General features: G+C 45.0%; 1 protein-coding gene across 2 annotated transcripts in view; it reads right to left on the bottom strand.

Annotated features, from left to right (window-relative positions):
- The window catches only part of Edem2 (ER degradation enhancing alpha-mannosidase like protein 2), a 30542-nt gene extending 13115 nt beyond the window's left edge, over nucleotides 1–17427 (bottom strand). Inside the window, exons 1-6 of one of the 2 annotated variants that reach the window (XM_006988255.4) lie at nucleotides 16598–17427; nucleotides 16258–16368; nucleotides 13464–13503; nucleotides 8923–9028; nucleotides 2835–2960; nucleotides 492–703 (exon numbers count right to left, since the gene is read on the bottom strand). In XM_006988255.4, the coding sequence (XP_006988317.1) occupies nucleotides 492–703; nucleotides 2835–2960; nucleotides 8923–9028; nucleotides 13464–13503; nucleotides 16258–16368; nucleotides 16598–16704 (702 nt within the window). In that variant the 5' untranslated portion in view covers nucleotides 16705–17427. The remainder of the gene's footprint in view (nucleotides 1–491; nucleotides 704–2834; nucleotides 2961–8922; nucleotides 9029–13463; nucleotides 13504–16257; nucleotides 16369–16597) is intronic. The other variant, XM_076570960.1, reaches the window with a different exon arrangement.
- Between the last annotated feature and the right edge of the window lie 9863 nt (nucleotides 17428–27290).

The following is a 27290-nucleotide window of genomic DNA, read 5'->3' on the forward strand; positions in this document are numbered from 1 at the left end:
ACTGGCCTGTGAGCAAGCCCGGGGCATATCTTCTTGATTGAAGATTGATGGAGAAGGGCCCAGCTTACTGTGGCTGGCAGAACGCCAGGGCTGGTGGTCCTGGGTGCTCTAAGAAAGCCAGCTGAGCAAGCCACGGGGAGCAAACCAGTCAGCAGCGCTCCTCCACGACCCCCGCATCAGTTCCTGCCTTGAATTCCTGCCCTGACTTCCCTGGATGATGGACTACAAGATGTAATAACCCTCTCCTCCCCAGCTGCTTTCGGTCATGGCGTTTTATCTCTGCAACAGAACCCTAACTAAGACACCTCTGTGGCAAAATGGAAATGGCTCAGTCTACTTTTGGTGTCCTAGGCCACTTCTACAATCACTGTAAGAGTCCCTTGCCTGAACTCTACCTCATTCCTTAGACCTCTGGGTCTCATGGCTGTGGGGAGGGGGGGCGCACAACACCGAAGCCTTAGCTTACACAAGAAAGGCGACAGCTGACTTACCAGCCCAATATCTGACCGGCTCTCCCAGAGCCGCATCAGGGCCACTCTGGCCACATCTTCAAACACAGGGTCACCGGTAAGGCTGCTCAGGGTTGCAAATTCCACAATGAAGGTCCCGATTCCTGCTGTACAGGTAACAGGGGTCTCTCCCGGGTTCACGCCATGAAGCAGGTTCACAGTTCCGTAGGGCATGCCCGTGGGGGTCTGAAATGCTAAGCCACCAGAAACTTATGACTCCAGGTAGAAAGAGAGTGAGGTGGGTGGTTTGATAATAGACCCCAAGCTTCAGGCCTCAGTGAGCACTTCTTTCTTTTTTCCTGGGTAATTGTGTCTGAGCCAGAGAAGATGGCTCAGGACCCTTAACCGCCTGACCCAGATGCTGCCAAACACTGTCCTGTGTAACCTCGGGCTCCCACGGTGATGAAGTGACCTGAGGGAGCTGAGCCCCCGCTGCCGCACGCCACACCTCATGTTAGCCAGCACAACTTTTCATTTATTTTACTTTTCACACCATGCCTTCCAGAGCCAGGGAGGGAACTGAGTGTGAAGCCGGCCAGGCTTATGCTTTAGGCAGCAGCGAGGCCCCACTGGCGGTTACTCATAGACTCTGACCAAACCAAAGAGATTGTAGAGGGGTCAATTTTAGATTCTTGATTCAAATAGAAAGTTCAGGGACAAAATTATTTTTAAAATAGAATCTAAAAATAGGATACAAACCAAACCACTGATACAATACAACCCCCTACTTACAGGTAGGGAATAATCATGCCTGTAACAAGTGACTCAGCTAAAGGTCACATAGGAGAGTCACACAGAGAGGGAGTTGGAAATGCCTGCCCCGAGCTCTGCCCATTCTACCCCAAGATAGAGATTTCCTCTCCAGCCCCAAGGCAAACAACCGCAGAGCAGTCTGCACGTCACCAAATTGTGAACTAATCTGTCAAAACTTAGAAGCACTACGAGGTCCAGACCCTTTGTCTGCAGGAGGAATGAAACCTGCTTCCTGGCACAGGAGGAAGAGTCACAAGCACGAAGGACTCAAAGTAGTACTTTCGGGACAGGCAGGAAGTATTAAAGGAAGGGTGTGAGAATCCTTTCTTGACCTACAGAGGAGATACACCGGTGCTGGCTTTATAATTACTCAATGTGAACTTCAGAATATGTATATTACTCAGTGCAAATAATTTTTAAATGAGAAAAAAATAGAAGGCGCAGTAAGGCAGTTTTCTCCAGTGATGAATCACACAGGACATGATGTTTGTGAGGAGACTTGTGGCTGTGAGCCATGGGCTATGAGACCTGAAACCAGCTCACCCTCTTGCCTGGGCCCTCCCCAGGGCTGAGAGACAAATGAGAGGAATGGCCAAGGAGCTGGCAGAATGCACGCAATGGCGGTCATGTGTCTGGGTGTGAACAGCCCTAGACTTCTACCACACCCAGGAGGGAACACAGTGTCCAGCTGATGCTGCCGAGCTCAGCGTTGATGGCCCCCCCATAAAAACACAGAGTCTTGGCTCGTAGTGCTGAACATGGCTTAACCATCAAAACCAATCCTTGTCATCTGAAGTTTGTTAAGCGTCTTCTCCTGTCTAACCTCAGCTTAGCCTTCCAAAGACACATCTAGCAGGTATGAATCATGGTTGACAGAGAAACTGAGCCACAGAGCCGGAGAATGACATGGTCAAGATGCTGAGTGGCAGGGGAAAGCCTAGAACCCACAGCCTTAATGCTCAGACCAAAGCTACTCCCTGGATCCTCTTGTTCTGGCAGCATGTGGCCTTTGGAAGGCACAAGAGGGCTCACTCAAAATAGATGCAAGGACCACTGAACCTGCGAGACTCGCTTTGGGCTACACCTGCACACAGCAGTAACATCATGAGCTTAGCCATCCCAGGCCAACACTCTAGCAAGCCCTTAAAATGCTCAGGACTCTCCTGACTTCAATAGTGAGAACTCTCCTGATTCCTATAGTAGATGGTTTCCAGAAGGGAAAAATTATAGATTTAAGGTTTGAAAACAAAAATCAGGGAAAAAATCTGAGCACTGCCATTCTTACCACCAGCAAGTGAAGGAGGATTAGAGCCAGATGTGGTGGTACACACCTGTTAATGCAGCACTTGGGAGGCAGAGGCAGGTCTGTCAAAAGCTCAAGGTGAGCCTTGACCATATAGTAAGTTACAGGCCGGCCAGAGCTACCTAGTGAGACCCCATCTCAGGAAGAGAGGAAAAGAGGAGGAGGAAAAAGAGAGCCAACTGGGCTGTGAGTCATTGTCACCTTCCAGCGCCCCCATCCCATCCTCACTCGCTACTCTTCACCTCTGTCCCATCTCTGCCTGGTCTTACCTGGGAGGAGTTTTCGGGCTGCTTCCTCGGCCATCCTGAGGAGAGGTCCAGAACAAGGCCATCCAGCTTCTACTTCCACACCAGCCTTCTTTGACAGCAGATGAGCAGAAAGAAGTCCGCCCACCACTAAAGATGGCACAAAACACAAGTGTCGGGGTCCTAGCAGTTTTTCTCTTATGCAGACTAGAAGTAACCACTCTGTTGGAGTGCTCATTAGGAAGGAGCAGGTAAAAGAGCCACCCCTACCCAGGCAAAGGGACACACACCTCTAATCCCGGTGCCAGGGAAGTAGAGGCAGAGTTTGAAGCCATCTTGGACTACATAGTGAGATCCTGCCTAGAAAGCTAAACAATTCTATTGGCCTTTATAGCCAAACCGTGCTCGCAAGGCAGAGAAAGTGGACTTACCCAGCAGAGGTACTGCTGCAGTACTGACCTGTCTGTCCCCCAAGGAAAGTCCACAGGTGCGACAGCGGCATGGCTGTCGTGGGGTAACCACCACTTTCTAAGTAGATGTGAGGCCTGCTCCAAAGGAGGGAATCTATGTCTGGTGATGTAAACCTGATCAAGAGCCCATGGTGGGGGGAGGTCAAAGGCTCCTAGGGAGGAATCTACTAGTGTTGGGTTGATGAACAGACGTGTCAAACTGCCTTCTAAATATTTATTTGTATCCCCATAGATTAATGCTGCAAAAAGGAGCCTCTCTGAAAGCAGTCAGTACTGTAGTCCTCCACTTATTCTCAATGCAGAGACTCAGAACTAGTCAAAGTGCCGAGAATAAGTGACTACCGAGCGCTCAGCCCTCACCAGAGTATCTATGTTAAACTCGCTCCTCGAGGCTCAGGAAATGTCTCAGAGGAGGGGGTGGAACGCATGTAAAGGCAGAGGTTGGAGAGGATGCTGTGAAGAGGACGTGGTCACCGCTCTCATGAACTCACAGCAGCTGTGGTCACCTGTACAAGACCAGGCTGGTAAGCAATTCAGCATGAACAGGACAGGTGCTGAGGCCATCCCTAGCTGAGGAGGCATTGGTAACCGACAGCTGCTAAGGGTGTGCTCACTGGCAGGTTGCCCATGCTCCAGTGGATGACCACACACTCATGTGCAGGCAGCATTTACGAGATATGAAGGTTGGAAGAGGAAGTATGGGTGTGTGTGTGTGGGGGGGGGGCGGGTTCTGGAGTGAGTGAGAAAAGAGATTTGAGTCGAATATAACCAAGGTACATTATATACACCTATGAAATTTTCAGAGAATAAATTTTAAAAGGGCCATAGTTCAGTGAGTTAAGGTACCTGCTGCCAAGTCTGATGACGTGAGGTCCATCTCCAGGACCCAAGCAGGAGAAGGAGAAAATTAATTCCCCCAAGTTGTTCTCTGACTTCCACACACACGTTATGTCACTGTGTGTTCATCCACACCCATACAATAAATAAACTAATGTAATACAACTTAAAAAAAACCAAAATATCCTAAAACAACGGTTCTCAAAAACAAATGCTACAACCCTTTATACAGTTCTTCATGCTGTGGGGACCCCAACCATAAAATTATTTTCATTGCTACTTCCTAACTGTAATTTTGCTACTGTTATGAATCACAACATAAATATCAGAGGGTTGCACCCACAGGTTGAGAACCACTGTTTCAAACAAACAAACAAAAGGTCATTCCTCCACCCACCTATTGAACAACGTTAACGGGTTTTTCCCTTGGTGGGTCACTCTTTGAATGCCCCGGCACAGACAAGATCTCGGCGGCACTGCCTCCCCTCTGCAGACTCACATTTTAAGGTTCAGAGAGCAGTGACTTGTCCCGGGTCACCTGTCTGACCTGTGGTGGGGCAGTGTGACTAATTCTACAGCCAGGCTCGCTTCAGTCTGTCACTCCTCTTCACCTTTTGCACATCAGGGGTGAGAAGACCGCTGTCATGACCTCCATCTCACTTTCCATTTTGATTCATCACACAATATTCAGGATGTATGAAAAAGACAGGGATTCTGTGACTGGAAATAAAGGCTGACTGGAGACCAGGAAGTGCCCTCTTGACAAAAAAATAACCTGTGACCTTGAGCTCTGGTTTTCCCTTCCTCCCGGCTAACAGGAACTGAGAGGCAGACAGGACTGGGCCGAACAAGTCCTCTGATAACAGGTCTCTGCACCAAGTGGGTCCTCAAAGAACGAATTAAGAGTGGACCCAGCATACATCCATGAGTGAACATTACGTCAATGACAGGCCTCAAACGTTGAACCAAGTAAAAGTAAGGGGGTTATGTGAGAGTCAAAGTTATGTTTTAAGTTTACATTACTGTGCCTAAAAGATCCAGGAAACAAAATACCTCTAACGTGTAAGTTCCTTGCCCAAGGCAGCTTTACTTCCTAAAATGCTGCAGGCTATTGTTTATGGAAACAACAAGCCACGTGTTTTTGTTCCCTCAACAAGTTCATTTGACTCAACTGCACTGATGTGCTTGATCACACGTAGGTGGAGGCTCACAGGCAGGAAGTACATCAGGATGTATGCTTGCCCCTGATTGGATATAGGTGGAGGCACACAGGCAGGAAATACATCAGGATGTATGCTTGCCCCTGATTGGATATAGGTGAGAGGTACACAGACAGGAAATACATCAGGATGTATGCTTGCCCCTGATTGGATATAGGTGAGAGGTACACAGACAGGAAATACATCAGGATGTATGCTTGCCCCTGATTGGATATAGGTGAGAGGTACACAGACAGGAAATACATCAGGATGTATGCTTGCCCCTGATTGGATATAGGTGAGAGGTACACAGACAGGAAATACATCAGGATGTATGCTTGCCCTTGATTGGATATAGGTGAGAGGTACACAGACAGGAAATACATCAGGATGTATGCTTGCCCCTGATTGGATATAGGTGAGAGGTACACAGACAGGAAATACATCAGGATGTATGCTTGCCCCTGATTGGATATAGGTGGAGGCACACAGGTAGGAAGTACATCAGGATGTATGCTTGCCCCTGATTGGATATAGGTGAGAGGTACACAGACAGGAAATACATCAGGATGTATGCTTGCCCCTGATTGGATATAGGTAGGAGGCACACAGACAGGAAATACATCAGGATGTATGCTTGCCCCTGATTGAATCTGTGAGAAGTACGGTAGCCTTACGGGTTTGTCTTTATAAGCCTCTGCAAACTATGACTCAAGTTGCCATTTTCTGGGAACCCTGGAATGGTCCTGGCCAAAGTCCATCATCCCAGCCACTATTTAATTAAAACTAGCTTCAAATTTGGCTCAAAAATTGTAGAACTGGTCTTTCTCTCTAGATTCTCAGGTTTAACAGTTAAGGAACAAAATCCCCAAAGACATAGTGACTACAACCAGGCACTCACAAATTTTACAGTCTGAATTCACATGAAGTGAATGTTCTAGAAAACCTCTAATGCTAACATAAGGTAGGTGCTGTAGGAACCTGAGTGGTTCGGAGTTTGACAGTAGAGATCAAACCAGAGCCCTGGTCATGCTTGACAAGGGCTCCACACCAAGCTACGCCCCCAGCATAAAGAGGGGCTTTGCAGGGAGTACCTCAAGTCACACGGCAGAAATCAACAGAAATGTATCTGGAGAGAAAAAGCCACATCCCATCCAGGCCTCTAAGAATCCAACTGGTGAAGTCTAGGAAGTGAGTCTACAGTAAACAATACAAATAACATTTTTAAATCACACACACACACACACACACACACACACACACACACACACACACACAAACTCACTGTGGAAACAAAGCTTATGATAACAACAGAAACGGAGAGATGGCTCAGCGGTGAAAAGCCCTGACTGATGTTCCAGAGGACCTGGGTTCGATTCCCAGGCTGACTGTGTCTGATCACTCCAGGATTTAACAAAAAGGAAGATGGAATAACAACAGAAATAAGGTACACTACCACCTCAGATGCTGGAATTTTCACAGAGAATAAAAAATAACTATGAGAAATATACTTAAAGAAATGAAAGAGATTGGATATAGAAAGACGTAGCAAAAAACAGTGAAAAAAATTGACCAGGCATATTTACAAAAATACCAAACAGAACTTGCAGAGATAAAAATACAATAATTACAAGTGAAAATTGCACGATTTACTAGTACATAAAGCATACCTGATGAAAGCCTTAGATACAAGAGCAACTTAGGGGACAAGGTGAGAATTCTAGTTGAAACCAAAGTAAATAAATAAACAAATAAATGAGAGAAAAGGGGGGGGGAGGCACTACTTGAACTTTCTCAACCAAGGAAAAACAGCAGTTTATAGACCCAAGAATCCCGAGCAAGATTAAAAAACAACAAAAAACCCACATTAATATACATTAATGTACACATTGTAAATGTATACATTACAAAACGTCAAAAAGAGAAAAAATTCTTTTCCCCTACTTTGTTCCCCAGATAAAAAAAATTTTTTTTAAAAAAAAAGCTGTTTTAAAAGCAGCTATAGCCTGGGTAACAATGAGCAACGGCTGCATTCATTCATTGTACTATCTTCTCACGGGTCATGGTACTTAAAATTTTCCAGGATTTTTAAGAGCATTTTAAAAGGACAGGTATAAAAAAGAAAAGAAAAACAAACAAAACAAAACAAAACAAAAGGACAGGTATAATGAAAATAAAAAACAAAAACAGATTTATCTACAAAGACATGACCATGACAATGACGGATTTATAACAAAATGAAAGTAGGAAACAGTGAGAAATTGCTTTGATAGACTAAATAAGAGAAAATAATCATTAACAGCAGCCATACATGCAGAAAAAATATCTCCCAAAGACCAAAGGAAGTAAGACAAAGCCATTTTCGTGTAAACAAAACCTGAGAAGGTTTGCCAAGAACATATCCACACAAAGGAAAACGCTAAAGTTCTTTAGAGAAAAGACTCTCGCTCGCACATAATACAGCCTGAGGCACTAAAGCCGGCCAGGAAGGTGGTAACGGGGCTGGGGGGTGGCTCAGTTTGTACAGTGCTTGCCCTGGAAGCATGAGGACCTGAATTCCATCCTTGACACCCAAGTTGAAAAAGTGGATGTGATGGACACACTTGCGACCCAGTGCCGAGGGAGAGGACAGGAGGATCGCTAGCGCTCACAGCCCACCAGCCTTGCCTAGGCAGCAAGGCCCAGGTCCAGTGAGAGCCTGTCTGATGAATACCAGGATCCGACTTCTGCCTGTACACACGCATACACAGTTTCAGGAACACACATACACACACACACACACACACACACACACACACACACACACGTGTGCTAAATACATGAGGAAACCTACACTTCAGCTATAAAGAACTAAAATCTGGAACTATAGCACATGTGTCAAGATGGTCTCCGAGTGTGCCTATCATTTAGGAGAATGGAGATTTTTCACTACTTCTAGACTTTGATGAGTTATTTGTTCTATCTGCTAAGAAAACTACTTTAGAAGATACCATGCACAACTTCAACATTAGTAAGAGGGAAATGGGAGCTGGGTGTGGTGGCTCACGCCTGTGACCTCAGCGAGAGGATGGCTTTGACTTAGAGGCCAGCTTGTCCTACGCAGTGAGCTGTAATCTGGCCTCGGCAACGGTGTGAGGATCACGTCTCAAAAAAAAGAAAAAATCAAAAACCAAAAAAAAACAACCCCTCACCAAAAGAAAACACCCAAACTATCATGTGGTGTGGTGGTGCATGCCTTTAAACGCAGCACTAGGGAGGCAGAGGCAGGCAGATATTGGAGTTTAAGGTCAGCCAGTTTCTGGCCAGCCAAGAGTTACATAGTGAGGCTAAGTCTTAAAAAGTAAAAAATAATAAAAGAAAATAAACCAAATTAAAAACAACAACAGCAACAAACATCATCTACAAAGTTCTACCAGATAACAATAACCTCCAAGAAAGCAGAGTTGTACCTTCCTTGCTCCAACACTAAATGAATGTTATTTACTGTCTGTCACTAGTCTGGACCAGGGTCCTGCAAAGGTGACTCCTGAAGAGCTCATTTACCATTTTGGTTGTCAGAGACAATTCCAGTCTCCTCTCTTACCAGCCCTGGAAGGCAGCCCTTACCTCGGATGTTGGTTTCGAACACAGAGGCATTCACGTCGATATCAAAGTCCACGTTGTCCTGAAGAACCTCCACTACTCTTTGGAATTCAGAGGTATTTCCCAAAATCTGGAATGAAAGAGAACCCTGAACACACAACTCCCACAGGCATGAAAGCAGTTCAGACGCCGTGTGGCCCTCCCCTTTTAGACAGAACTGTCCTGAGTTCAGTTACACTAGCCAGCAACCATGCAGAAACCCAGTCTGAGCAATTTCCTGGTCCATTTCAATGGATCCCGTATGAACAAAGCAGGGCTCAGCAGTGGACATCAGCTGTTTAGCTCACTTGTCCTCCCTACCTTGTGGAAAACAATAGCAGTTGCTTCCCAATCTTCTTTACCTCAAAGCCTCCTGCCACAGAGGCCAAGAACCCTGAAGCTATCTCCCTCAGCTTCCTTTGTTTTGAGACGTCACTGTGTTACGAAGCTCCGGTCCTTGTGACGTATACTAGAGGCACCTTTGGGAACAAACCTTTTCCTAAGAACAGACACGGCTAGCATGGCTTTTACTCTGGCCCTGCTTTTCTGCCTTGGAAGCAGACATGATTTCTGGAGTGGTGGCAGCTGTTTCACCATGGAATACAAAGCATGAGAAGAAAAGCCTAATGATGGGTGAGGAGGACGCTACAAAGAGCCCACGCCTCTGATGGTGCAGTTGAGTAGCTGGCTCATTACTAGGAAAAAATTACCTCCTGGCTTCATTTCCTTTTCGAAAAATTTATTTTATTTTGTGGGTTTGAGTGTTTTACCTCTAGACAAGTGTGCCACATTCATGCCTGGTGCCCTTGGAGGTCAGAAGCGGGAAGTTGGATCTGCCAGCACTGGAGTTACAGGTGGTTGTGAGCCACCATGTAGGTGCTGGGACCCAAACCCAGGTCCTCTGCAAGACCAGCAGTGCTCTTAACCACTGAGCCATCTTCCCAGGCCCCGAGGTGTATGTTTAAAGGGTGGGTTGTTTTTTCATTCAGCTTTGTAGTTCTTAGCCATTTCAGGTTGGTAGGGACTGAACCCATGGCCTTATGCATAAGGCAAGTATTCTGTCAACTAAGCCATATCTGCTCCTTCCTTTTACTTGGGAAAATAAGTATCTGTTTAAATCACCAGCCGAATGCTATATATAAGTGTGTCTACATACATATGTGTATGTACACATACGTGTTGTATATGGATATACATACGAGGAGGGAGAGAGGATTAGGGAAGAGAGAGAGGGTAGGAAGGAAAGAGGAGGGGGAACAAACTTGTTTGTTTGTTTGAGATGTTCTCATACAGCTGGCCTCAAACTCACTATAGAGGGCAGGAATGGCCTTGGACTTCTGATATTCCTGGGATCGTGCCACCATACCTAGCTTGATATATAATTCAGGAGAGAGCGGTCCCATGTCCCCAGCTGTGGAGTGGGTGCTTCACTGGGACCAGCCAAGGTACCATATCCCTTCCCCAAGTGAGACTGTTTGGAAATACATGTGTGATCCACGGCTGATCAGTGAAGACTTAGTCCTCGGATTAACAGGAAAGGTTGATTCTTTGAACACACTGTTTCTTAAACTGGAGAGTAATCGGAAGGGCAAAAGGCTGACCCACTGCTTCTGAAGACTGAGCACACAGCACCAAGAAGGCAGAGGTAAAGGTGAAGGAGACTCGTAATGACGTCATTGTCTGAGGCCAGCGTTGATCTAGATTTTTCAGTTATCTGATTCAGTAAGTTTATCTTCCTGCCTAAGTCAGCTGAACTGAGCCTCTCTTGGCAATCTAAACAATGCCTGACTATCCCCACACTCCGGCTTCTCCAGGACTGTCTCTCTCTCTCTCACTGTTCACCTTCCTCTAGCCTACCTTCATCTACAGTGAAACTGTGCCCATTCTTCTCCAGTTTCCTGACTGCTTCCTCCATCAGAAGCCACGGACTCCTAGTCTTCCATTTATAAATCCAACTGATGACTGGTCAATGTCACCTGCTCCACAATGCCTCTGAGTCTTTCTTCTTCCCTTAAGAACCCCTAAGAACTCCATCCACACTGTTAGGGTCTCTATTTCTTTCTACACTAAAACAACACAAAACAAAAAGACCTTTGTGGTGGCAGAGGCCTCATCCATCCTTGTATGTCCCCGGAGCGCCAGACGCAGCTCAGGAAGCAATCACTTGACAAATGTTTGCTGAATGAAGACACAGATCTTTCTTCACGTGGCAGTCAGTGATCTCAAAGCAGACATTTCATCACTTCCTGTCTTATACTTAAGAAATGTCAGAGGTAAAAAAAAGGGAGGAAGGGCCGGAAAGATGGCTCAGAGGTTAAGAGCACTGGCTGCTCTTCCAGAGGTCCTGAGTTCAATTCCCAGCAACCACATGGTGGCTCACAACCATCCATAATGAGATCTGGTGCTCTCTTCTGGCCTGCAGGCTTACATGGAGACAGAACACTATACATAATAAATTAAGGGGAAAAAAAGCCAGTGGCTCTTCCGTCCTCTCAAACAAAAGCCCTAAGATACCGAAGAAGAGCCTGCAGCCTCCACATGTCGCCCAGTGTCACTTCTCCCCTCGTCTCCCCGACTCTCGGTGACACTGGCCTCCCTCCAAATTCACTTGCTCCAGTCTCTCCGGCCCCAGAACCACTGCACTGGCCAGCCTGGGGCCTCCTCCCTCCATCACTTCCTCCATCACTTCCTCCATCACTTCCCTCCATCACTTCCCCAGTTCCCACCCGATTCTCCTTCAAATTCCAACTCCAGGTTCACACCACCTCCTCCGAGAACTTCTCCCAGCCTCCTCCTCTTTATCCTTTTTGAGGTTTTTTGTTTTGTTTAGTTTTTATTTTCAAGACAGGGTTTCTTTTGTATAGCCCTGGCTATCCTGGAACTCACTCCATAGACAAGGCTAGCCCTGAACTCAGGCCTGCCTCTGCCTCTTCCTCCTGAGTGCTGGGACTAAAGGCGTGCACCACCCCCCTCAGGGCCAGATCAGTTTTGGTAAGGGCCATTCCAATACAAAAGCTCCAGCCTGAATGGGTGATTATCATCTTTTATGGCTATTCTTTGATTCTGTGTGTCCTTCCAGTGTTAACATCTCAAACTCTGGGAAAACAGAGATTATTCCTGTTTAAACTCGCCATTTTTTTTTTTCCGAGACAGGATTTCTCTGTGTAGCTTTGAGCCTTTCCTGGAACTCACTCTGTAGCCCAGGCTGGCCTCGAACTCACAGAGATCTGCCTGGCTCTGTCTCCTAAGTGCTGGGATTAAAGGTGTGCACCACCATTGCCCGGCTTAAACTCGCCATTTTGACTTCCAACTTTAGCACCATGCTTGGTACATAGTTGTCCTCAATAACTATTTGATGAATAGACAAGAACATACAAATTAATAGTAAACAAAATTATAAGCCAAACCATATCTGTGTAGTGTTCATAGTCATATAAATATTATAAATGTATAAAAACAAGGAGTGGCCAGGCATGGTGGTAAATCTTTATCATCTCAGCACTTGGGAGGCTGAGGCAAGAGGATTGCCAAGTTTGAGGTCTGCCTCACTAAAGAACAAAACCCTAAAACCCTGGGTGGGGATGCGCAGAACAGAAGACAATGGAGGATTGGAGTCACATAAAATTAAGTTCAAATCTGAGTTCTGTTTTACCTTTCTAAGCATCACATTTCTCAGCTATAGGAAGGAATAAAACCATGAGATTATTGGAAGGATTAAATAGAACGATGCATGTGCTGTAATCTGAATAAGAAGTAATCATGACAAACTGTGTGGAGCTCCAGGCTCCCAACAGGTAGCACTATTCTGAGAGGTTATGGAAACCTTATCAAGAGGGCCTAGGTGGAGGAAGTAAGTAACTGGCAGGGAGGGTCAGGGGAGGGTACCTTGTCCCTGGCCCCTCCTATCTCCTGAAATCTATTTCCTATCCACCATGAAACAAAGAAACGTCTCTGCCACATTATTGCCCAAGCACAGGGCTAGGCAACCATGTACTGAGGGCTCTGAAACTGTGGGCCTAAATAAATCCTTCCTCCTTCTAAACTGTTCTCTTGTGTGGCCATAGCAATGATCAACACTGACTAACACAACCTGTAAAGGCCTTAGCACAGGCCACACACGACACACTAACGAGTATTGTATTATCGTACTGTCTCTGCACATGGCTACTAGAACAGAAGCTTTTGAAAAGGATGATGTCCAAGTCTCTGGGTCCCTCACTGGGCTGTACAAGTCTATCACAGGTCCTCTATAAATACTTGCTCAAGTCTCTGGGTCCCTCACTGGGCTGTACAAGTCTATCACAGGTCCTCTATAAATATTTGCCCAATGACTGAACCTGCGGACGTTGGTTTTCTCTTGGAACTTGGCATTCTCTCCCATGCAGTTGGGTAACCAGAGCCTGGTGGCTCAGAATCATGAGATAAAGACTAGGGGAGGAATTTACTTTTTACCCACAGACAAGCTACCAAAAGAGGAAGGATGTTGGTTAGGCAATGATAGAGAGGGAAAGAAATAGGATTCTTACCAGCAAGGTGTCCAGGGCATCAATTAGCGTCAGAGAAAAACTGTAAAAAGACAAAGTCCCAAGTGCTTTGTAAGAACATCAAACACCAGATTCATAACTACCCAGATCAGACTTGCCCAAAACTCAAATGAGGCACAGTGATGTCCCTATCTGTCCCATGTATAATTACAACAGAGGAACCGGGGGGAAATCGGAGCCCTTTGATACCTGGTGTAGCTCAGCTGTAATTAACATTCACCTCTGTTTCCTGGCACCCTTCTTTACCACGGAGGGCAGCACAAGATTGTAACATATTAATGGTTGGAGAATGCTCAAGGCTGTGTTACTTATAACATCAAAAACCTAGAAATTACTGGTTGCTCACAAGTTGAAGAGTGATGAACAAACTATGATACAAACAAATACAAATCTATGACATTATTAAGACATGGTTATCGAAGTTCTAATGAGACTCTAATGTACTAATGAGAAGATCATGCTGTTAAATGAAAAACACCATGTATGAAGTAAGACTCATAGCATGTTTGCATCAGCACTACAAAAAAAGAAAAAAAAAAGGCCATACTAGGGGCTGGACAGATGGCTCAGTGGTTAGGAGCATGTATTGCTCTTGCAGAGGACCTGAGTTTGATTCCCACAGCAACATGGGGGCTCACAACTGCTGGCAACTGCAGTTCCAGGGACTCTAGCCAGGAGCCTCCATAGGCTCCCGCACGCATATGGTGCACCTAAATTCATGCAACACACACACACACACATACCATTAATAGAACTTAAAAAGCCACACGGGGGGCCGGGCGTTGGTGGCGCACGCCTTTAATCCCAGCACTCGGGAGGCAGAGCCAGGCGGATCTCTGTGAGTTCGAGGCCAGCCTGGGCTACCAAGTGAGCTCCAGGAAAGGCGCAAAGCTACACAGAGAAACCCTGTCTCGAAAAACCAAAAAAAAAAAAAAAAAAAAAAAAAAAAAAAAGCCACACGGACAGAAAAGCAGGCATGCTGCTGTTAGGGCCAGCAATAGTGGAGGGATAATTTATAAGGCACATTTGGGAATTTTCTAGGGTAAAGAGGTATTCCAGGGCTAGAGTGAAAGCTCAGAGGTTAAGAGCACTGGCTGCTCTTCCAAAGGAGCCAGGTTCAACTTCCAGCATCTACAGGGCAGCTCACAGCTGTCTGTAAGTTAACTCCGAGGATCTGGCACCCTCACACAGACACATGCAGGCAAATCACCAAAGCACATAAAATTTTAAAAAGTATTCTATATGCTAGTTGTGATCGTGGCTACTATACATTTAAAATAGGGTATTTTATTATATGGAAATTATAAGAAGTTCCTTTTTTACAAAGTTAAACTTTAATAAGTTAATTTTCAACAAAGATACACAGTAGCCAGGTGTGGCATATGTCTGCAGTTCCATCACCGGAAAGGCTAATACAGAAGGACGGAGAATTTAAAACTAGGCTGGGCTACCTAGCAGGATCCTGTCTCAATAAACAAATAATACATGTATGCACACCGGTATAATAGTATAAACTGAGAATACTCCAGAACGATATACAGGACAGGTTGCAGTGCTGGAGTCCTAAGGAATGAGAGTCATCAAGCATGATTCTGTCCTGCTTCAATTAGCCATTTGTTTGTATTTACTTTTTTAAAAAAGATTTCTTTATTTTTTATGTACATTGGGGTTTTGCCCGCATGAGGCTGTCAGATCCCCTGGAACTGGAATTATAGACAGTTGTGAACTGCCATGTGGGTGCTGGGAATTGAACCCGGGTCCTTTGGAAGAGCAGCCAGTGCTCTTAATCACTGAGCCATCTCTCCAGCCCCCTGCATTTACTTTTTGTTCCAAGTAAGAAGTAAAAAAAAATGGCACAAGTTCTTAGCTTCCTTGTCTAGTCCTTGGCATCAGAGTGCATGCTGTCCTTTAAAAATAGTTGTAAAACAAGGATAGAAAGCCAGGAGTGACGGCACACACCTGCAATCTCAGCACTTGGGAGGTGGAGGCAGAGGCACCGGGAGTTCGAGGTCAGTCTCAGCTCTCTAGTGAGTTCGAGGACAGCCAGGACTACGTGGGACCCATCTACACACACACACACACACACACACACACACACACACACACACACACACACACACACACACACACACCTCAGCATTACAGCCCTAATTCCCAAGAGTGTTAAGAGAATTAAACGGGAGCACACTGAAAAGCACGTGGCACCGTACTCAATCCCTGTCAGTTTCTGAAAAACGTGATAATACAAGAATTACTTAAAAAAAAAAAATGAATCAGGTGACTGGTATGCACGGCGGTGAGAGGAGCTGAATCTGGGGAGGGGGTGAATATGGCAGTGACACGAAACTGTGGCGTGAGGAGAGAGGGCAAATGTGTTTCAGCCACACAGAGAACAGCAACCACAAAGGACCTTACATTTGGGGAGCGTAACGTCCCCTCCCGGACCTGGGTGCCCACCTAGAAAATGAAGGAGCTGAGTTTTCTGACTCTTGGGAGTTCTTTCAAAATATTCTGTGACTCCAGAAATGTTCCCAAGTCTTCATATGTGGCGCCTGTTCCTGCTGAGGGTGAGCCTAGAGGTCTAGCCTGCCAGATTAATCCAAGACTTTTTTTGTACTTGGAAAGCTGTGTAGACTCTGCCCGTGCTGGCTTGAGTTGAGGGGAAGGGGTTGAATCAGCAGCCCAGGCGGGAAACCTTGCACAGTCAGTAAGACCTTGAAGCCACCAGCCCTCCTAAGACCCCGGCCAACCCCCTAGGCCCTCAAGCTCATTCTACCTGCCCCAGGTGTCGTGCCCGTCACAGGTGAGAGGTCTCAGCTCATCGTAGGGAAAGGCATTTTCCAGGTAACTGTCGTAGGCGTGGTAGAACATGGCCTTGACTCGCTCCCTGGTGCGAGGGATGAGAAATAAGGTAGGGGGCCAGAACCCAAAACCAGGCGGGAGAAAGGACCAGACACAGGACGGAGAGTGGGAACCACCATGTGATTTCTGCCGAGGGCCCAGCAGCGGGACCCGAGCACGTCAGGGTGGGGGTCCTGGGGCGGAGGGAAGGGAAGGGGCCCGGTGGGCGCTTGCCATTCCCCAGCCGTGGAGAGCAGGAGCCTGGCCCCCTTCACCTGTAGTGGGCGGGGTCGGGCGCGGTGCCGTCGGGGCCTGGCGCACCATGGTGCAGGGGCAGAAGCACGCACACGAGGCCGAGCGGGATGAGCAGCCGGAAAGGCATAGAGCTCGTGTCCTGTCAGTGCCGCCGCAGCAGCTGCAGCCACCGCCACCAGCTCATCCTCCGAGCCGCGGCTGGTTCTTCCGGGGATACGCACCACGACGCCTGCGCGTAGGGCAATAAGCCACTCACTTCCTGACTACAAGACCCAGGATGCAACGGGCAATGGAACCCAGTCAAAAGAGCATCTCGGGAGATCTACTCTACAGAAAGGAGTTCAACGTGTCTTAAGGACAGTGGCTGCTGTTAGTAATGTTTTCACAATTCCCACTTTCCGTTTGCTGAGCCCTTACTGAGTAGAAAAGCGCGAAGGAGCACTTTACAGGTGCTATCTAACTTGAGTTTTATCTTTTTTCCCCAAGCACCTTTTTAAGGAGGGGCCAGCAGGGACTCAGGATTTGAGAAAATGTCTATATAAAGATGGATGAAAAACGTTCAGCTTTGACCATTCTTAGACACAGGGTTTCCCAAACCACTTCCCTGATTGTGTAAGTAAACTCTAGAATTATTTTCCCAAAGCCGTCGTCACTCTCAAGGTTTGCAGAAGTCCCTTTTGTTCTAGGAATTCATAGATTGAGGACATTCTTTCACTTTAGAATACCGTGACACCATGATCAGTCACTAAATCAACCTAGAACTTTGCCCGTCCCGGTACCCTGGACCATCTCCGTGGCTGCAGCCCTGCGGTGTCCCAAGTGAGAGTGAAGATCCTGACACTAACGCTTCGAGAACATCCGGGCCAGTTCTTCCACTTCCTTTCTTGCTGGGTCCTAGACTTCGTCAGCACGTTAGGCACAGCAACACCCATCTTGGTCAGTGTGGTGAGTTGTAGAGACAATCCTGTATTTGAAGTTAAATCTGGGCTTCATTACAACTCTACCATTCACACACAACCCATCTATGTAGCCCCAAAGAAGCCTCTCCCCTACTCTGGGCCCAGCATCCATGTTTATAACAGGAAGGATTTGATTAAACTGATCTTTCAGATCCTTTTAACTTAAATTTTTCTTCAATTCTAGGGTTGCCCACCTCTTCTTTGCTGAAAAAGCTAAAGGCTGCTTTGTTTATTGAGTACCAGGTAGGCAGGCCTGGCCTCCTTTGGCCCAGCATTCTTTTTTTTTTTTTTTTTTGGTTTTTCGAAACAGGGTTTCTCTGTGTAGCTTTGCGCCTTTCCTGGAGCTCACTTGTTAGCCCAGGCTGGCCTCGAACTCACAGAGATCCGCCTGCCTCTGCCTCCCAAGTGCTGGGATTAAAGGCGTGCGCCACCAACGCCCAGCCCAGCATTCTTTTTAAGATTATTGTTCTTTGACAATTTCGTGTACATATACGATGTGTTCTGGTCACTGCTATGGTGATATTTTATTTGTATTAAAATGTTATTTGTATGTTAATAAATAAAGTTGCCCGGGGGTCAGAGCTATTAGCAAGCCATAGGAAAGCAGGGCAGTGGTGGTGTATGCTTGTAATCCCAGCATTTGGTAGGCAGAGCTAGGTAGGTCTCTGTGTGTTCAGGGATACAGCCAGCATTGGATACACACGCCTTTAATCTCAATACCAACCATAGAAGACCTGGAGGTCTATATAGACAGGTTGTGATGAGGCGGCCATGTGGTTGGGTTTACAACCAATGAGAAGGCAGAACAGAAACACTATAAAAAGATAGACACACAGGAAGTAGCTCTGGTTCGGAGAGGTAGGACCACCGCAGGAGGAAGGGTAAGGTTTTAGCTCTTAGCTCTGACCTCTTGGCTTTCTTCTTTGCATTGGTTCTGTGTTTCTTATTTAATAAGACGGTTGGTTACATCTACACACTGCCCTCCCCATTCCCCTCCATTCCCCTCCTCTGCTCAGGCTGAATCCCTTCTCCCCAACAAGGCCCTTCTACTCTCATACCTTTTGTGATTGTTGTTTGCAACACACTCATTTTAATTAGGGCCACTCATGAGCATAGGCGAGGAGTTATGGGCAAGTTTGGGGTTCAGCAGAATTTTGTAATTTTATTTACTTATGTATATGAGGGTTCTGTCTGCATGTATGTCTAGTATCACATGCATACCTGGTACCCTCTGAGGCCAGAAAAGAGTGTGGGGTCCTCTGGGACTGGAATTATAGACATTGGGAGCCTCTATGTGGATGCTGGGAATTGAACCCAGGACCTCTAGAAGAGCTACTCCATCTTTCCAGCCCCAATCCAGCATTCTTGAAAATATCCCTGAGTAAGTGTCCCAAAGTGCCGTCAGTTGATAAGCAAATTAGGCTCCATATCTAACCCAGAGAAACTGAAGTGGTACAGGGTCAAGGGTAAATGTGTGGGTGTTAAATTGGGGCATTACTATTAGAAGTGTAACCTCATCTTTTTTCTCTCTCTCTCCTCTGTAAATTAGGACAAATATTAATACCTGCTTAATAGGATTGGAGGATTCAGTGAACTATGTAAAATGCCTATAATACTGCCAGAGCAAACACTGAGTTAACTAAGAGATTATTTTTTTTGAAAATGTCATAGAGGGGCCAGATAGAAGGGAGACCACAGGAAACTGAGACCTGGATAACAACACAGGAACACTGTATGAATTTCCCAAGATACTTGTAACAAATTATCATCAATTTTGACAGGGAGTGTGGTGGCAGACAGGCAGATGTGGTACGAGAGCTGAGAGTCCTTACATCTTGGTAGGCAGGCAACAGGAAGTTGACTGACTGTCACACCAAGGGAAGCTTGAGCAAAAGAGACATCACAGCCCAGCTCTACAGTAATATACTTCCTCCAGCATGGCCACACCTCCTAATAGTGCCACTCCCTTTGGGGGCCATTTTCTTTCAAACCACCACACATTTCTAGAATAGAGAAGTGTGGTAGTTTGAATGAAAATGGCCTTCTTGGTTCAGAGGGACTGGCACTATTGATAGGTGTGGCCTTGTTGGAGTAGGTGTGTTTCAGAATATTTGTTTACACTGTAAAGATGTATCTCTGCCTAAGGGCCTTCTAATTGGATTAAAATAAAGAGCTAAGTGGCCAATAGCTAGGCAGAAGAAATAGGTGAGACTTCCAGGGAAAGAGAGGGAAGGAAAAGGAATCTAGGCCTATGGATTTCTCCAGCAGACTCAGAGCAAGTCAGATGTGCTGTACTAAGAAGAGGTAACCAAGCCATGAGGCAGAATGTAGGTTAAAAAAACATGGGTTAACTAAATTATAATAGCTAGTATAGTGATATTTTATTTGTACTGAAATGTGATTTATTTGTATGTTAATAAATAAAGTTGCCTGGGGGTCAGAGCTAATAGCAAGCCATAGCAGAAGCTGGGTGGTGGTGACATACACCTTTAATCCTGATCACATGACAGGTAGATCTCTGTGTGTTCAAGGATACAGCCAGCATGGAGACACATGCCTTTAATCTCAGTACCAACCATAGAAGACCTGGAGGTCTGCACAGACAGGCAGTGACAAGGAGGTCATGTGGTTGGGTTTACAACCAATGAGAAGGCAGAACAGAAAGTCAATAAAAAAGACAGATACACAGGAAGTAGGTCTCCTGCTGAGGGGAAGGACAGCAGTGGCAGGAAGGGTAAGGAAGGGTTTTTAAGTCTCAGCTCTTACTACTGCTCTGACCTCTTGGGCTTTTAACTCTGCATTTGGCTCTGTGTTTCTTATTTAATAATAAGACTGTTACATCTACAAGCTAGTTGGAAAAAAGCCTAAGCTAAGGCCAAGTTTTCATAAGTAATAAGTCTCTGGGTATTGTTTTCAGGCTGGCAGTCCAAAGATAGTCCAATAAGAAAGCTTGCTGTATAGGTGTGGTGTTGTTGGAGGAAGTGTGTCACTGGAGGTGGGCTTTGAGGTTTCAGAAGCTAGAGCCAGGACTAGTGGCTTGCTGACTCTTCTTCCTGCTGCCTGCAGATCCAGAACTAGAACTCTCAGCTACCTCTTCAGCACCATGTCTGCCTGCCGTGATGACAATGGACTAAACCTCTGAACTCTAAGCCAGCCCCAGTGAAAAGTTTTCCTTCATAAGAGTTGTTGTGGTCATGCATCTTTTCACAGCAATAGAAACTCTAACTAAGACCAGAAGCCTGAAGTCAGTTTCATTGAGCCTAAACCAACTTTTTTTTTTTTTTTGGTTTTTCGAGACAGGGTTTCTCTGTGTAGCTTTGCGCCTTTTCCTGGAACTCACTTGGTAGCCCAGGTTGGCCTCGAACTCACAGAGATCCGCCTGCCTCTGCCTCCCAAGTGCTGGGATTAAAGGCGTGCGCCACCACCGCCCGGCTCTAAACCAACTTTTAAAAAAAAAAATTACCCTCCCTCCGAATGCTTAAAGGGAGAGCCTGCTTATCTTAATTAGTGTTTCTACTACTGTGAAAAAAAACACCATGATTGAAAGCAACTTGGGGAGGAAAAGGCTTATTTGACTTACATCTCCTAAATCACGGTTCACTGAGGGAAGCCATGAGAGGAACTCAAACTGGAGCTGACACAGAGGCCACGGAGGGATGCTGCATACTGGCTTGCTCCTTCTGGTGTGCTTGACCTCCTTTCTTAGAGAACCCAGGACCACCACCCCAGGGATGGCACCATCCACAGTGGGCTGGGCCCTCCCCCATCACTCACTGATTAAGAGAATGTCTTATAGGCTTGCCAGGATTACACAGAAAAACCTTGTTGTAGATGTAACTAACCGTCTTATTAAATAAGAAACACAGAACCAATGTAAAAGAGAAAGCCAAGAGGTCAGAACTCAGAGCTAAAATCTCACCCTTCCTGCGGTGCTCCTAGCTCTCCGAAAAGGACCCACTTCCTGTGTGTTTGTCTTTAAATAGTCTTTCTGTTCTGCCTTCTCATTGGTTGTAAACCCAAACACATGACTGCCTCGTCACTGCCTGTAAGTGCAGCCCTCCAGGTCTTAAAGGTGTATGTCTCCAATGTTGGCTGTATCCCTGAACCCACAGAGATCGATGGGATTAAAGGCATGTGCCACCACCACCACCACCACCACACTCTTTCTATGGCTCTAATAGCTCTGACCCCCGGGCAACTTTATTTATTAACATACAATTAAAATCACATTTCAGTACAAATAAAATACCACCATACCTTGTCTTGAAAAATAAAGAACAACAACAAAAAACAATATATATACAAGTCATTATGCTGGGACTTTTCACCTCTACTACCCTATTTAATCTGTAGACATCTTTTCTTGTCTTGTCAATTTTTACATTTAAAATCTAGAAATTGAGGTTTAGGGCAGTTAGGTGATTTACTCTGAGTCTCTTTACATGTGAATATTGTAGTTTGTCATTTCACTGGACCACAGCCTCCCAAGCTAGATCATAATATCATAAACAGAATGAGGGGTGAATCCAGGATAGAAGAATTCTAATCCTTTTCAGGGAGTAAAAAAGAATCTTTTGTCTCATCAGAGAACTGTGAAATTAGTCACAAAAGAATCATGAAAGTGTAAATCTAGGTTTTATTCATTCTGTGAGTGTTGAAAAGCTTTGTTTTATCAAAATAGGAAAAGAAAGTGAGAACCTTAACCATTTCTGATTTGTTCCTAGAGACACGTGTTTCCAAACGCAGGCAGCCTTGTGCCACCCTTCCTGCAACTATTTCATGTCCACTAGAGTTCTGAATAGGAGACAGAAAGCTAAGCTGTAGGGCTTGTGTCATGGGAAAAGGTGCTTAGGCTGAAATGAATTTCATAACAAAGAAAGGCCTACACCTGAAAAATACTCTGTGCCTGTGCTAAGCTAAAAAGTAGCCTTCTAACGTCTATGTCACCAGTCCTGGAACCTGTGTTACCTTATTTGGAAAGAGTCCTTGAAGGTGTCATTAAGGATCTTGATATGGGAGATTATCCAATACTTTTCTTTCTTTCTTTCTTTCTTTCTTTCTTTCTTTCTTTCTTTCTTTCTTTCTTTCTTTCTTTCTTTCTCTCTCTCTCTCTCTCTCTCTCTCTCTCTCTCTCTCTCTCTCTCTCTCTTTCTCTCTTTCTTTCTTGTTTGTTTTTGATACAGGATTTTTCTGTGTAGCCCTGGCTGTCCTGGAACTCACTCTGTAGACCAGGCTGGTCTTGAACTCAGAGATCCATCGGCCTCTGCCTCCATGAGTGTGGGGAGAAGGGGGATTAAAGGCATGTGTCATCACTTCCCATCATATATATTGTTCTTTATAGATATTCATTTTTTCCCCTGTCTTCCTGTGGGATAGCTATTTGTTTTGCATTCACTTCTAATAGTGCTAGGGGTTATAGGCAATAACTCCTACCCTCAAGAGTTTGAGGCTTAGTGCTGAGCACAAAACTAATATTACAAGATAATCAAGCCATGGCCTGTTCCCTTGTAGACCTTATAATTTTGTTGGAAAGGAAATATGTTTGGTGGGTACTTGGAATAGAGAAGAGTCACATGTTGTGGAATAGAATATTTGTTTAACTATGTAAAGATGTGTTGCATTTGTTTATGCTGCATTTGTTTAACTATGTAAGGATGTGTTGCTCTTTTACCTTGCCTGCCTAAGGCACCTGATTGGTCTATAAAAAGTTGGCCAATAGCTAGGCAGAGGAGGAATAGGCAGTGCTGGCAGGCAGAGAGAAAAGGGGGGCCAGCCAACCAGACATGGAGGAAGCAGGAAAGCAGGATGGACAGACAGTACATAGATGAGGTAAATGAGCCTCAGCATAGCACATAGATGAATAGAAATGGGTTAATTTAGGTTAAAAAAAAAAAAGAGGCTAGCTAGAAACACCTAAGCTAAGGCTGAGAATTTATAATTAATAATAAGTCTCTGTGTCATGATTTAGAGGCTGACAGTCCAAGAAAACCTGCTACAGTCATGTCTTCCTGTGGGTAAATAGAGTTTGGAAGGCACTTGAATCATACCAGTACTCAAGAGCAATGACCTTGGACTGTGTGTGTGTAGAGTAAGCCTCATATTGATAACTAGTAGGTCTTGCTTCTATTACTGGTTTAGCCATTGTCTTTGTGTGATCCTGGGGGAGTCTCTTTCCCTTTTAGGGACTAAGTTTCCATATCTGGAAAGTAAATGAATGAGACTACCTCTCAGTATAAAAAAAATATCAGAAAACAGAAATCAACAGTCATCGACTACAGAAATCCCCTCAGAAACACTCATGAAGCATAACACCACGGGGGTGGGGGAGTGGGGGAGGGGCAACATCCAGTGGGGTGAACTGTTTGCCAAATGGCGGAAGAGAAGTGGGATGAGGCCGGGCAGAAGGAGTGTGGAGAGGTAAAGGAGGAGGAAGAAATGGCTAAGTGTGTTGGCAGAAGTCTTTATGTAGCGATTTCTGTCTTGCAGATGTACCGCTCTTAGTACTTTCTACGCATCAATGCCACAAATCCTAACCACCACCTCCCAACAGTAGTATTATCACCGATTTAGAGATTTTTTTTTTAAAAAAAGCACAACTTTTAAAAGATTTTATTTTTACATGTGTGTATGTGTGTGAATACATGTGAGTGCATGTGCCCACAGAAGCCAGAAGAGGGTATCATAGGCCCTACAGATGGAATTACAGGCAATCACAAACCAAACTCAGGTCCTCTGCAAGTGCAAAATGTCCCTTAACCACCGAGTCATGTCTCCAGCTCCTCAAAGCACAAGTTTTAAAAATCAAAGAGAGATGTGAGTAAACAGCCATGTATTGTGCCTAATAAGCATTAGAGACAAGGTTTGGAGCCAGGCAGTGAACATTCTACCATACTGATGAGAATAATGAAAGGCCAGTTCAGAATTTAAAAGTGGCAGTCTGGTCAACTTCTATAGCATTTGATGTCATTCTGGGGTTCTTGGCTTCTGCTGGAAAGCCAGAAATGTAAGTTCAGTCCCTGAGGTTGGAAGTTAGATGTCCTTTGGCCCATATGCCGAGGACTAGCTGGGAATCCCTTTTCCGGGATCTGAAGGTCAGGAGGTTCAAGTGGTTTCTCCCAACTCCCAGCGCAATTTGTCCACTACATACTTTCTGACTGCCAAGAAATAACTAGTTTGTTCCTGGGAAGCTCTCCATCTGCTGCTGCCTTGTAGAAATGCTTGCATTTCCCCTGTGCCCAGCATGTCCAAACTCTGGCGACTCTCTGGCCAGAGTCCTAGACATGTTTTTCTAATACGCTCATGTTTCACATGAACTCAGACTTATTACTGGATCTACAGCAGCACTGCAGTCTTAAAAACAGCTAAAATGATATGATCTATTACACACATTTTATCAGCTTTTTGGTATTGGGCATTGAACCTAGAGTCTTGAGTATGCTAGGTAAGCACTCTGCTCTGACCTATATCCTCAGCCCTACAATGTTAAACAAAACAACAACAACAACAACAAAAATTCAACATTTAAAAGGGGGTAAAGAAATGTAAAAGGACTGAGTAAAATTGCAGGACTCCCCATGGCATCTACTGCCACTGTAGGAACATCCGATTCTTTAAAAGAAAATCTATTCTTATTGAGCAGAAAGTAGGGATTCCGAGAAGGTGTTTTGGTGATGTCCAAAGCAGGTGCTTTCTCTGCCAGTTTGACGAAATGCACCATGCCCACACCACACCAAGCTGAGGAGGGGAGATTATGGTTTTCCCCTTTAGCTTTCCTGGTTTGTGCCTCTAAATTCTACCACTACTCATTTGTGCAAGAACAGAAGAAATTTTTGTGGAGAAAAAAAAAAGTCTAATAAAATTCTGATTCTTTCAATAAAAGTTTGAGCGTTGTAATCACAGCTTCCAAGTGTCTTGTGAGTTAAAATAAGTAGTGTTAAGAACAATGATATGGGCTGGAGAGATGGCTCAGAGGTTAAGAGCACTGACTGCTCTTCCAGAGGTCCTGAGTTCAATTCCTAGCAACCACATGGTGGCTCACGACCATCGGTAATGAGATCTGGCACCCTCTTCTGTATACATAATAAATAAATAAATCTTAAAAAAAAAAAGAACAATGATACAAAGCATGTTATAAGGGAAGAACACAATTGTGAGACATTTTGGTGTGTTTGTGGGTAGATCTTGGCATAGTGGCACACACGTTTATTTTTTTCTTTATTTTAATCTTATATGTGTGGGTATTTTGCCTGTATACATGTCTGTGCACCATATGTGTGCAATGTCCATGGAGGCCAGAAAAGGGCTTCAGATCCCCTGGGATTAGAGTTATAGATGGTTCTGAGCTGTCTTGTGGGTGCTGGGAATCTAACCTGGGTCGTCTGAAAGAGCAGCCAGTGCTCTTAACCTCTGGGCCATCTCTCCAGCCCTGTGTGACATTCTGATGTCATGATAAATCATTGACCAGCAAATCTATTTAAGAGTCTCTAAAGCCAGGTGTGGTATCAGATGTTGGAAATTCCAGCACTGAGAGAACCTAGTCAGCCTGGGATACTTACTGAAGCTGGGTGTGGTAACAGATGCTCAAAATCCCAGCACTCAGGAGGCTGAGGAAAGAGAACTGAGAACATAAGGCCTGCCTGGGATACCTACTGAGATCCTGTTCAAAAACAACAACAAAACTAACAAGGGGCTGGAGAAATGACTTGGAGGTTAAGAGCACTGACTGCTCTTCCAGAGGACCTGAGTTCAATTCCCAACAACCACATAGAGGCTCACAACCATCTATAATGAGATCTAATACCTTCTTTAGGTATTCAGGCAAAACATGAAGACAGAACACTTAATACATAATAAATATATAAATCTTCAAAAAAAAAAAAGATTAACAAAACAGTCATCTATCTCTGAAAAGAATTTACTTTTGTATCAACAAGAGCCCAGATGGTGTACAATTCCATAAACTGATAATGTCCTCTCCTGTCTAGTACAGAAGAGAACCCCAAAGGTTGTGGTTTTATTGTGCTGGGGGTTATTTAACCATCTTCCATTTATTTAGCACTCTTACTTCAATATTTTTCTCTTCTATTGATTGCGAAAACACTGGTTTTAAAGTTCTGTTTTAAGTTGGGTTTGTCATCTTCCTGTTCCCTTCATTGATGAGTTAAATGAACTTGTGACTCATGATTACTTTCTATTTTCATAAAAAATGTCTGTCGTTGTTAACAAGGACTATCCTTGGCACAAAGTACCAGGTCCTGTGTTGAATAATGTACAGAACCATGATACCCCTTTGAGACAGTTTCTATTTTATTTTATTGTTATGTGTTTTGTCTGCATGTGTGTCTGGGCATCAACTGTGTGCAGTGCCTTTGGCAGCCAGAAGAGAGCATTGGATCCCCTGGGACTGAGTTGTGAATGGTTGTGAGCTGCCATGTGAGTGCTGGGAGGAGAGCCCAGCTTCTCTGGAAAACAGTCAGTGCTCTTCACTACTAAGCCATCGCTCCAGCCCTGAGATGGCTTCTATTTAATCCTCAATTTCCAGATAAGAAATCAGAATCTCAGAAAGATAAAATAGTGCTTTTAATGCCAAGAGGTTGACTAATCACCTTTTCCTAATTCTCCCTGGAAATCTTATTTGCTCGTTGACTTAGGAAACATCTCTTGAGCACTTACTGTGAAGATGGTACTCTGCCACCCTGGTGATACAGACATGTCCAGGCACAGCCGCTCCACCTCCTGCAGCTTTTGATATGGA

This window comes from Peromyscus maniculatus, chromosome 4, assembly GCF_049852395.1.
Source record: "Peromyscus maniculatus bairdii isolate BWxNUB_F1_BW_parent chromosome 4, HU_Pman_BW_mat_3.1, whole genome shotgun sequence".
Classification (NCBI taxonomy): domain Eukaryota; kingdom Metazoa; phylum Chordata; class Mammalia; order Rodentia; family Cricetidae; genus Peromyscus; species Peromyscus maniculatus.